The sequence below is a fragment of the Panthera pardus genome, unplaced genomic scaffold (assembly GCF_024362965.1).
Source record: "Panthera pardus isolate Hobbes unplaced genomic scaffold, ASM2436296v1 HiC_scaffold_17, whole genome shotgun sequence".
Lineage (NCBI taxonomy): Eukaryota > Metazoa > Chordata > Mammalia > Carnivora > Felidae > Panthera > Panthera pardus.
In genome coordinates, this window is record NW_026526732.1 from 30,919,802 (window position 1) to 30,932,429 (window position 12,628).

General features: G+C 46.3%; 1 protein-coding gene and 1 long non-coding RNA gene across 4 annotated transcripts in view; one reads left to right on the forward strand and one right to left on the reverse strand.

Moving 5' to 3' along the window:
* Window positions 1-12,628, forward strand: part of SLC2A12 (solute carrier family 2 member 12) — a 56,912-nt gene that overhangs the window by 10,059 nt on the left and 34,225 nt on the right. For all 3 annotated transcript variants that reach the window (XM_053904468.1, XM_019420517.2, XM_019420516.2), the window contains exon 2: window positions 9,617-10,948. In XM_053904468.1, the coding sequence (XP_053760443.1) occupies window positions 9,617-10,948 (1,332 nt within the window). The remainder of the gene's footprint in view (window positions 1-9,616; window positions 10,949-12,628) is intronic.
* On the reverse strand, window positions 1,609-8,988 carry LOC128777645 (uncharacterized). Its single transcript, XR_008422891.1, has 3 exons — window positions 8,896-8,988; window positions 4,388-5,100; window positions 1,609-2,055 (listed from the first exon to the last, which is right to left on the reverse strand). It is a non-coding gene; the product is annotated as an uncharacterized LOC128777645 (long non-coding RNA).

Here is a 12,628-nt window from a genome sequence, read left to right on the forward strand (position 1 = left end):
TGTATAAAAGGCAGTAACATTTTAGCTTTGCACAAGCTCCCACTGCACATCCCTAATGGAGAGGATTTTCGGGAGCCAGATATAGGGAAGACATCGCCACAGACCCCTGGGGCCACTCTGGCAGAGGGTCGAAGCTTTGCCGCACGGTCCGATCTTCCCAGGCATCCCGTTGCCGTTACTTCTCTTTCTCTCTCAGGGGCTACAGTTTCCAAGATTTCAGCAACTCTGGGCAGATAGGAAAGGCAGCGGCTCACCGAGTTCTGGAACATGAGATCAGTGTTAAGAAGGGACAAAGCCTGGATGAGCCACTGGAATGGTGCCTTCCAGAAGTTGTAGCTTTGCCCGTACTGGTTTTCCAGACTGCTTTAAATCATGCAGGAATGGTATCTCTTCTTCCTAGTCAGGGGACCAAAACATGGAAGCAATACAAGTCCTTCCTCCGTCCAATGGCATCCCACCAGAAAAATTACTTCCAGGGATCAGAAATTTGGCCAGTCGCTCTGCACACCAAGTGCTCCCCCCGGTCTCGCTAAGAGGAGTTCTCGACGGCAGCCGGGTGGCTAGAATAAGGTATGTAAGACACTGAAAACCCAACAGCTGTTCCAACTCCCTTCTCATGTTCTGCCTTTCCTATCTGGGGAGCTAAAATATTCAGAGACTCGCATCTCAGGCTCCCTTGCAGCCAAGTCTGACCAGGGAACCTTCCTCTGCTTCTGGCCAATGAGACATGACGGGAAGTCTTCAGCTAGGTCTGAAAATTAAACTGACGAAGATTAAGAGGGAAAAAGTATCCACGTGAATTTAATGCGAGTTCTACATGACACGGGAGCCCTCGGGAACTAAAGAGTAAGAAATGGTTAAATCTGAGTGTTGTTATGCTCTGTTTGATGAAGCGTGGACAGCCGCGGAGCATATGACAGGTCAAGGTGTGTGAGGTAAGTGTCGTGAACTGGGGAGACTGGGCAAGGCCTGTTTGTTCGGATCCTTCGTGGTCTCTCTCTGTCTTCAGAGATAAGATTGTTCCCTTCCTGTGGGTGTGGGGAGGGCACCTCCCATGTAAGGGTGTCACCTGCTTTAGGGGGAAAGGGCAGGGAGAAGGCCAGAGGGACCCTCCTGCTTCTGCCATTTTCTCAAACTCCTTCAGCTTAAAGCATTCAATAAGCCAAGGCACCACATTTCGGGGCTAGCGTATTCTGAAACCCATCCTCTTCCAGGGTGCTTCTGGAAAGTTCCCTCCATGAAAAAAAGAAAGAGGCCTTACCGCAAGCCTTCTTCCACCGTCACTTGCCTTTGAATTTGGTAGCGAGAGAATCTTAAGCCTGGGGCTGTGGCGGCCTCTTTGCACCTATGGTGACAAACCAGGGGCAAAAGCCAACCCTCTGAGGAGGCAGGAACAGAAGAACGGATAGAGTATGAATCCTTGGAGACACCAAACTCAACTCGGTCTTCTCACCAATTAAACAGCGAATGCCACAATGTTTTAAAGCCTTGTTTTTTAGGTTTTGGTTTCCTACGGTCAAAAATATCATAACTGATCTGGGGGCTGGATACAGAGAAAGCAACAAATCTGGCCACCGGCAAGTATGTTCTAAATACAAAGGCGAAGGATGCATTTTAAGATTTCTTTTTATAGGAAACATACATACATTTTTGGAAAGCATCTGTTTTCTGTTCTCTATACATTTTGTAAGAGTAGACTCTGAAAAAAGAGATTAGGACAACGCCCGACGACGAGAACAAATCTAGGTGAAGACAGAGCTGAGGACAGGTGCAGACAGGACAGGCCTGTGTGAACCTGTCATGAGCGTGAGAACACTAACGCCGCCGGAGCAGAACTATATTCTGAGATCTGTGACGTAGGAGAGGCTATTCTAGGTGCACATAAGCAGGACATGAAGACAGAGAGTGGGGACGCCTGGGTGGCTCAGTCTGTTAAGCATCCGACTTCGGCTCAGGTCATGATCTCATGGTTTGTAAGTTCGATCCCCACGAAGGGGTCTCTGCTCTCAGTGCTTTGGTCTCCCTCTCTGCCCTTCGCCTTTCCGTGCTCTCTTTCTGTCAAAAACAAATAAACATTAAAAAAAAAAAAAAAGATACAGGCGGGAAATGAGATGAATATGTATAAGTAACACATAAATAATTATTACTAAACAAATAGGGGGAAACCCAAAATACTAGAAGAAATCTTTCCTGAGTAGAAGAACCCAAGTAGAAGCAGAAAAGTGTGGAAGAGACAAGTAGCCAGACTTATCCCGGCGAAAGTCTCACAGTGAAGGAGGGAAGGAAGGACGGAAAGGCAAAAAAGCGAAAAGGAAAGAAAGAAAAGAATGGAAGTCCTGTGAATAATCAGGCAGAAAAAGAGAGTTAATAGGGCAAGATGAAGGGAAGGGCTAATAAGCCAGTGTAAGCAGCGTCCCCTCTGGGTACCTCCCTAGCCCAGGGAATTTGGAGAAGCCTGGTTTCCGGAAAGTGTGGCTGTATACGTACTACTAAATCAAACCTGAGATTTGAAAAATGAAAAAGAAAGCAAAGTTCCTATCGGTTTTTGTTTTCGAAAGGCCAAACAACAGCAGGTAGAGAGGGAGGCCAAATTTTCGGTTGGGCTGAGTTTCATTGTATGCTAAGGGGGATTGGGAGGCAGGGAGGGGGACTAGATGCAGGCTGGTGCCCAGTATTTACCACCACCAGGGGCCCCACACGTGGTCTAGGGCCCAGAGGCAGCATCCGGGACCTTTGGCAGCTGGTGGAAACAGCACACCTCAACTCTCCAGGGGCCATACCCTCTGGGCCTGGGGGAGCTCTCTGGGCCAGCGCCCTTCCCCCACTTGACAACCAGGAGTCTGTACTGAGCTCTCCTGGAGGCCCTGTGTGGGTCCCTTGATGAGTTTTGTCCCTTGACGGCGACAGTCCTACTCTCAAGGCGCTCCCAATCTAAGGCAGGAGACGGGCGCAACTAAATATGATCCAGGGTGCTGTCAGGTCATGGACAGAAAGGCAAGAGAGAGGAGAGGGATTAATGCTAACCAGAGGGCGTCTGGAAAGGTTTTGTAGAGAAGGCAATATTCAAACTGTATCTTCAGAGATGACTCAGGTTTCCCCTAGACTCTGAAGTTAGGGGAGAGACATACCCTGAGGGGGAACAGCTGGAAGAGAAGCACAAGTCTGGGAAAGTGCATGGCATTTTCCAGAAACAGCAAGTAGTCTGGATGGGCTGGGAGGAACCGGTGTCTGGAGACTGTTGTGGGGGCTGAAAACCCGAGTCCCTGACGGGTGCTGCTAAACAGTGAGTCTGAACAGCCAGAGAACACGGGGCGCACGTTTCATAAAGAATAAATATATGAGTGATAACGAAACGGTTTACGGTGTCTCCGGTGGTGCTATATTAACAGGCTAAAAATAGGGCTGAAAGCTTTATAGAAATGCTAATGCTAGGCTGTTCAAATGCTAAGCATTTATATAAATATGAAGTTGTAAATGCTAACCATTCCATAATACTGTGCCTTAATCTTAGTCTGCCGACAAAACCTTGGGGAGGTGAGGACCAAGGATCAGTGTTCTGGAAGGCTCTTATCCTTCGTTCATTTATTCCACCACTCAGCAAACATTTACTGAGTATTTACCTTGTGCCAGAGACCACAGATGAGAATACAGACATAAGGAAAGTAGAGTTCTTAGACGTTCGGTTCAACAGGTGGAGACAAATGGGTAAATAAGTGAGCACCTTGAACAATGACAGGTGCACTAGAAACACATTCTTTGGGCGGCAGGAGCCCAGGGGGGGTGAGGGGTGAAGCTCGCAAAATAAGGCCGAGCAGGGTGGCCTTCCTGGGGGAGGTGGCGCTTGGGATGACTCTTGAAAGATGAGTTGGGATGGAAGATATTCAGGGAGGAGGAGTGGAGAAAGGGGAGACCACATCTGCAAGGCCATTTGGGGGCCACTGCAAGTTTTTCCCCCCGAGCAAAACGTGAAGTGGGGGGGTCTTTGAAACCTCAGAGGCATTCGCATTGGGGCACGCCGTCCAATTCCCTGGCTGCCTGCCAGAGGAACCTGTGTGTGCACGTTTTGCCGTCTGTTGTAGGATTTAGTGAGCCGACAAGTGTTCATGGTGCGCCCATTATGTACCCAGGCTGGAACAGACATATGGGGTAAGAGAGGAAAGCAGAGGGCAGGCAGAAACGCAAATATTATGGAAAATTGTGTCGTGTGCGAGCCAGTGACAGCGTGGTTTCATGTGAGTCACGACAAGCGGCGGACAATGCAGCTATTGTGGCCTCGCCTCGCCTGGGGAGGCTCCTGCCCTTTGTGCCCTCCGTGTGGGTCTCAGTGCACGTACGTGAGGCCCCGTGGCTGTGATGGCATCTTCCGCAAATGCTTTTACTTCCTTACCTTGTAGCACAGGCGTCGTGGCTTCAACAGGGACGCTGCTGGACCTAGCGAAGCAGCAAGGCAGAGAAGTAGGCATGACCCAGCGGCACTGCGGGTCCCAGGTGTGACTCTGCACGTAGTTGCCATTTCTGTGATGTCCACGAAAGGCTGGGAGTTCCCTGTGGCCCCTTTGGGGCCATTTCCTTGAATGTTAAGGAAAGGCCCCCATTGAGCAAGGCCGCGAGCAAATGGGATGGAAATGCTAAACGTCACCATGAACGTGAAGTGCAGGGTGTTTGACTTCAGGGCTGGGTGTTCTTTGAAAAGGCATTCATCAGAATTCCTCATCCTGCCCTCTCCTTCAGGACCGGCTGCTGCTTCTGGGTCCAGCGAGCTGCCCAAACTCTCTCATCTGTGTTTAGGCAGACCCCACCTGCCTGCGACGCACTCTTTCCTCCTGTTCATGGCCAGATTTCTTGAAAAAGTTATTTCTACCTTCTGGCATCCGTAGAATAATGTCTTGCTTTTATCATCATCATCATCAAAAAAAAAAAAAAGTCCACTTTTTATGTCTCTTCACTGTTTTTTTTATGGTAAATGAGCACCAGGAAAATGTCCTGTCGTGGAAGTCCTGAGGTGTCACAGGGCTACAATCTAGGGTGATTAGGGACTAACCTTCCACGGGCTCATTGGAATTCAAAATCCCAAATGGGCAGCTGGAGACTGTAAGGGAACTTCAGCAGTAACAAGGAGCAGCACCAAGATGAGTGAAATTTGTTTTGATCAGGATCCCTTAAAGCATATCTCAGGGAGGACAGGCCCCTCAAATGAAATACACACAGTTAAGCCCTTAGCTTAATTCTGTGATATATCACCCCTGTTGGTATGCCCCCTGTGTGGGAATAGGGTCATAGAATGTCCTCTGCACCCTTTAAGATTTTAAAGGCCAACTCCCTAGATAGACAGACAGAAAGATAGATATAGATAGATAGATAATGTTGTGATATATAAAAAAATTTTTAAACTCAGGGCGCCTGGGTGGCCCAGTTGGTTGAGCGTCCAACTCCAGCTCAGGTCATGATCTCGTGGTTCACTAGTTCCAGCCCCATGTTGGGCTCTGTGCTGGCAGCTCAGAGCCTGGGGCTTCCTTCAGATTCTGTGTCTCCCTCTCGCTCTACCCCTCTACTGCTCATGCTCTGTCTCTCTCTCAAATAAATAAATTAATTAATTAATTAAAAAAAACTTTTACACTTGTAATTTTGTAAAAAGACTTTTTAGTAATTCGTATGGAAATAAAGTTATTGTAACTCTGAGGAATTATACTCAGTGCTAGCTGCTGGGTATCTAGAGGGACCTTGACAAACTGGGATGGTTTCCAGACCCTTTGCACACATCCCAATTTGTCCGTGTCCCGTGAACGCTGACTAAAAGAATCAGCATATGAAGCTAAGTCCAGAAAGTGGACAAAGAAGCTGGATCTCTCTTCCGTCAGGAGCATTTCCCCCACAGTATAAGGAGCAGGCTTTGTGACTTGCCCACCTCAGACTCTGTCTGAAGTAACATGATAGAGCATCAAAGGAAGGGAATCTGGTATGTCAAGAAGTCTTTCTTTTGGTAGGAAAACACTATCTCCCAGCTAACAAAGGGGGGAAACAAGAGGGGAAGGAGAGGGCGAAGTGGCAAGGGCAATCTTCTGCCACTCAAGCAGTTGCAGCATCTATTCTGCCATGCCCCTGACTCAGTATCCCCTCATTGCTGCCCTGTGTCACTCTAAATCCACTCCTGGGGTGCCTCCCTCAATCTGCCTTACAAGTGTTTCATTCTTCAATGTCGTTTATTTTTTTTATATGAATAGCAGAGGCCAATTGCCAAAACATATAAAAGCTAATCAATATGTCAAAAGTAGATAAAATTGGGGGGCCTGGGTGGCTCAGTCAGTCAGGCATCTGACTCTTTATTTTGGCTTAGGTTGTGATCTCACAGTTGGTGGGTTCAAGCCCTACACTGGGCTTCATGCTGACAGTGTGGAATTTGCTGGAGATTCTCTCTCTCTGTGTGTCCCTCCCCCACCTCAAAAATAAATAAAATAAGAAACTTAAAAAATAATAGATAAAATGAACAGTGGGAGATAGAGATACGAAGTAATACAATATTCTTATCAAAATGTGAGAATTTGACCCGATTCTCCTTGTCATAGAGAAATATGTTGCTGAGGATTTCAAGATCACATGGGGGGGAAATATGTGGAAATTTAGCACATGAATGATCTTATAAGAGAGTACCTTTTTTGTTGTTGTTGTTGTTGTTGTTGATTTATTTATTTTGAGAGAAAGGGAAAAAGTGGGGCAGGAGCAGAGACAGAGGAGGAGGAGGAGGAGAGCCCGATGTGGGGCTGGAACTCACGAACCATGAGATCATGAACTAAGCTGAAATTGAGAGTCAGATGCTTAACCAACTGAGTCACCCAGGAGCCACTATGAGAGACTACTTTAAAGCCATTTTGCACGTAAAAACTAAAACACTGCATAATAAATAATAGATAACAGAGATATCACCAGAATTTTGGGTTTCTTGGGGGCAACTATATAACTACATCTGGTTGTCCTTATTTCCCTCTCTCTCTCTCTCTCTCTCTCTCTCTCTCTCTCTCTGTGTGTGTGTGTGTGTGTGTGTGTGTGTGTGTGTGTGTGTACTTCCCACTACCTACAGAAATATCTTCCATGTACTGGTGCTAAATATTTGTTTTTTACTTAGCTGGATAAATTGCTAATTTAATTTCACTTTAATGGTTTATGATCACTATGCTCATGAATTACTTTTATTTTATTGTGGGTTCTTGCCCTTTTATTTTCTCCTCCATCTAAATGTTCAATCCTTTTTAGATTTATTTTTTGAAGTCACCTATGTCCCAGGATCCTGGAGATGTAAAATACCTTGGGTATTTCTGGTAGGAAGAGACTCAGACCAACTTTATTTGACCTGCTTCACTTCCTAGAGCTGAACATCATTTTTAACCGCCCCGCCCCCGCCACAATGACAGGCTTAAATAGCCCTTGCTCAGCCTGTGATAATTGTGTGCCTATGCACATTTCTAGTCTATTCTGTACACATCTCAGTTCTGTTCCTTCTCCAACTCCTTTGCTGTTGTCTGTCTTCTAGATGTTGGCATTCCCCAGGTCCCAGGACTACTCCTCCTTCTTCAGCTCTTCTCTTCACCTCCCTACCTGATTTCATTCATTCCCCTGCTTTTAAATCCCAAATAAATGCTGCTGAATCCCACGTACATATTTATCCACAGGGTATTGAACATTATAAAATCACTCAACCAACAGGTCAAACCAGGAAGCCATCTTGGGCTCTGGCCCACCTCTTCTCCTTCTAACTCCCAATTCACAAGCAAGTGTAGTTGTTATTACTTCCAAATTCACTCTTTTTTTTTTATTTTAATTTGAGAGAGAGAGAGAGAGAGCACTTGTGAGCTGGGGAAGGGGACAGAGAGGAAGAAAAAGAGAGAGAGAGAGAGAGAGAGAGAGAGAGAGAGAGAGAGAGAGAATCTTAAGCAGGCTCCACACTCAGTGCAGAGCCCGATGCAGGTCTTGATCCCATGACCCTGGGATCATGACCTGAGCCAAAATTATGAATTGGATGCTCAACCAACTGAACCACCCAGACACCCTACCTCCAAATTAACTCTTGAATCTGTCTACGTGTCTCCAGGTCTACTCTGAACATCCAAGCTACTATCATCTCTTGTCAACTCTAAGGCAACACACTTTTCTCTGTTACCAGTCTTGCTTCTGGAAGAACTAGTCTGCACCCAGCAGCAAGAAAGTTGGTGTCAGTCCCCCCATGCTATTCGGTGTGCATTGGCCCCATTATTCTTGGAAAACAATAGAAGGTGTCACTGTGGGACACCTGGGTGGCTCAGTCGGTTGAGCGTCCAACTTCGATTCAGGTCATGATCTTGCAGTTTGTGAGTTCGAGCCCCACATCAGGCTCGTTGCTGTCAGCCTGTCAGCACAGAGTCCATTTCAGATCCTCTGTCCCCCTCTATCTGCCCCTCCCCTGCTTACGTTCTCCCCCCAAATAAGTATTTAAAAAATAAATAAAAGGTGTCACTGTGGCTTGCAGGGCTCTGTTTGAAGTGTGCCCTCTGTGTCTACCCCGATTTACTGGATCCTATTTACTTCTCCAAGCTGGGGTTGCACCCCACATATGATGTACTAGCTGCCCAGCAGTTCCAGAATTTGCTTTCCTGTGTCATGCCTTTCAGTTGCAAACTACTGTTTCCTGTGCCTGCAGTGCTCTTCCCTGCGCTGCCCTCGGTTACTTTTTGTTTCGTTTTGTTCCCGTTTTGACAAACTACAGATATACACATATAATAAACACCCTCCTACCTACTTCTGAAAATTAATGCCTGTTAACGTTTTGCTATTTTTCCTCAGTTGTTAACATTAAAATAACAAAACAAGACGAAGTCCCTTTTGTCCTTCTTCCCCCAAGTCCTATTCCCCTTCCTCCGTACTCACAGCAAGGAATGGATATTGTTGGTTCCCTCCCCTGCATCCATTTCCTTCTTCCTTCTTTCTGATACAACCTTAACTTTGTTAAGGCATACGCGCACGTGGGCGCACGCGCGCACACACACACACACACACACACACACACTACCCTCATATTTCAGCAAGAGCCAACTGTGGCCAGATGTGACCAAGGAGAAATGAGGGCAGGTTTCCTGGAGGTTGTGGTTCATTTTTCCCCAGGTTACACAAGGGGAAGCCTTTAGCGCTTCTGGAGGTTTCTACCCTTTCTACTCTGCCTTGGAGGTTTGCCTTTAGAGAAAAGCCTGCCATGGGGCCCGAGGAACTGGGCTGGCTGAATTTCTGATCCAACACCAAAGCAGGAACCCAATGGGGTTGCTCTTATTTGTTCAGTCTTTATCATCTATCATCTGCTTATCTTGCGTAGCTGTCTGCTGGTCACTGAAAAACAACAGTGGCACCACAAATAGAAGGAAATGACTTCCTAAACGTCCTCACCCCTCTCCTCCAAAAATGAAAGAAAAAGGGTATTTCCATTTATATCTAATCATTTTTGTTAATATATTACTTTACTATATTAATGTGTGTGTGTGTGTATACTCAGTGCTCCGAAAAGCTTACGCACACAAGCTTGAGTCTCCATTCAGACATAAAATGTTTAAACTAATGGTGCAGAACTGACCTCTCTGTCTCTCCTCTCTGCCTGTAGGTTGCGGCATGTTTACTCTCCTGTCATCCGTCACTGCTGCTGTCAGTGGCCTCCTGGTGGGTTATGAACTTGGGCTCATCTCTGGAGCCCTTCTGCAGATAAGAGCCTTATTAGCCCTAACCTGCCACGAGCAGGAGATGGTTGTGAGCTCCCTCCTCATGGGGGCCTTGCTCGCCTCTCTCACTGGAGGGGTCCTGATTGACAGATATGGACGAAGGGCTGCCATCATCTTGTCATCCTGCCTACTTGGACTCGGAAGCCTGGTGTTGATACTCAGTTCATCTTACACGGTCCTCATAGCGGGACGCGTTGCTCTAGGGGTTTCCATTTCACTCTCTTCAATTGCCACATGTGTTTACATCGCAGAGATTGCTCCCCAACACAGAAGAGGCCTGCTTGTGTCACTGAACGAGCTGATGATTGTCATCGGCATACTTTTTGCCTACATCTCAAATTATGCGTTTGCCAATGTTTCCCATGGCTGGAAGTACATGTTTGGCCTTGTCATTCCCTTGGGAATTTTGCAGGCAATTGCAATGTATTTTCTGCCTCCAAGTCCCCGGTTTCTGGTGATGAAAGGACACGAGGAAGCTGCTAGCAAGGTTCTCAGAAGGTTGAGAGCCGTCTCAGATACAACTGAGGAACTCACTGGGATCAAATCTTCCCTGAAAGATGAATATCAGTATAGTCTCTGGGATCTGTTTCGATCAAAGGACAACATGAGGACCCGGATAATGATAGGCCTAACATTGGTATTTTTTGTGCAAGTCACTGGTCAGCCAAACATATTATTCTATGCGTCAACTGTTTTGAAGTCCGTTGGCTTCCAAAGCAATGAGGCAGCGAGCCTCGCCTCCACTGGGGTCGGGGTCGTCAAGGTCATCAGCACCATCCCCGCCACTCTTCTTGTAGACCACGTTGGGAGCAAAACCTTCCTTTGTATCGGCTCCTCTGTGATGGCAGCTTCATTGATGACCATGGGCATCGTGAATCTCAACATCCCCATGAACTTCACCAATATCTGCAGAAGCCATAGCCCTGTCAACCAATCATTGGATGAGTCTGTGTTCTATGGGCCCGGAAACCTGTCAGCCGGTGATGACACTCTTAGAGAGCTCTATAAGGAGCTCACTGCCCGCAGCCAAAGCTCCCTAATGCCCATGAGAAATGACGTGGATAAGAAAGGAGTGACACACTTGCCAAATACTGGACTGAGCCAAGCTCAATACCAGATAGTCACAGATCCCGCGGACGTCCCAGCTTTCTTGAAATGGCTTTCCTTAGCCAGCTTGCTTGTTTATGTTGCTGCTTTTTCCATTGGTCTAGGACCAAGTAAGTATCCCATTTTTTATTCCTTCCCTCTTTGCCCTTATGAATGCTAACTTGTTGCCTTTGGCCATCAGAACGTCTTAGGGCTATGGTACCTTGCACATGAACCTACTAGACGTAAGATGGGGATAATACTGGCCACCTGACATTTCTACTCATGTGGAAAGTATGCTTGGCTCATACCTCTCTTGTGAGATGTGCAGGGCTGGTATTCAACAGAAGGATTAGTTTTCCATTATCTGTCGCAGGAGGATAATTTAGCAGCAATTGATTGGGGATAAACCAGACCTCAAAAGATGAGTATTGTGCAAGAAATGTGTGTGTTTTATGAAAGCAGTTTACTGGAATAACATTTTCTCCCATATCATTCCTGAGTGTCTTCGTGAATGGAAGAAAAAAATCAAGCTTTTAGATTTTCTCAAAGACACACTGGTGGATGCATTCAGTAATAATGAAGAACAGGGAACGATGAGTTGGGAAGGAGGGTGGATTATTCCTGTAAGTACTGTATGTTTTATCACCAGAGTAACCTCCCTGAGCACTTTACTCATTAAGCAGGAGAATGGGAGTCAAGTTACTCCCACTCAATACAATATAAACAATTTACAGGGAGATAGCTACACGGTTGTTTAATTTTATATAGCTGGTCTAGTCCAATGACAAAGTTCAAACACCTCTCTTGAGCAAACTCTCTACGGTTTTCTAGAACAGGTTGTTGGTAGCAGTTCCTTGTCTTTTAGCCTCACACACAAAATCCAAACCTCTCTTTAGGGAAGTATAAGTCAACTCTTACAACTCTCCGTCTCCCCCATTCTTTCCCTCTTTCCCTCTTCCTTTCTTCCTTCCTCTCTCCCACAAAGTTTTTCTGTTGTTGTTTACAAGGATCAGGGACCAAGCAGAGTTGCTCAGATAAAAGGAAACATTGGGGCTTAAGAACATGAGAAGACATTGGTCATGTTGAAGGAGAGGGAATCTCATGGACAAATTTAGGTTTCTGGTTCCAGGACCTGACAATGTTCCTAGAAAGAAAGTCACTTTAGGGCTTTTGCTCTGGTGATCTACTGTTAGGTCAATAACTATTCATTCAGGTGATGTGTAGCAAGTGACTAATTTTTTAATAGCAAACAACTACGCTAGATGTTGAGGAAATCGTAATGAACAAGGCAGACACTGTCCCTGTCTTCAAGGAGATGATACTTGAATTAACTGAACTATATTCCCCGTGTCTGCTTCTTTCTGGTCAGCAACCAGCAGATTTGGCCTCCTTAATCTCAGTTAATTAATACCTGCATTTGCACATGACTTATATGGCCTCTACAGCTGCTCTCTTTCCTCACTTTGAAGCCTACTCCCACATCTAACCGAGATCGGTCTCTAGATATTGATTCTTTCAAATTCCAGAGAAAGAGAAGGAATCTGATGGACTCTGTCCTTTGCGACGCGGTCATAAGTGGTTGTGCAGGACACCTCTGGGCCACATGGTCCCAACCATGGACGACCAGAGCTGGCCCTTCATCTGGCGCTATGAGTGGATGGATTTCCTTCTAAGGGACTGTGCATGGGCAGATACGAGTCAATTCGACGACACCATCAGCCTCTGACCTCTCTGACTTGTTTCTGAACCCGGGCCCTCCTTGTTAAGACTTAGCAATGGCAAATATTATTAATGAACAGTTTCCTGAA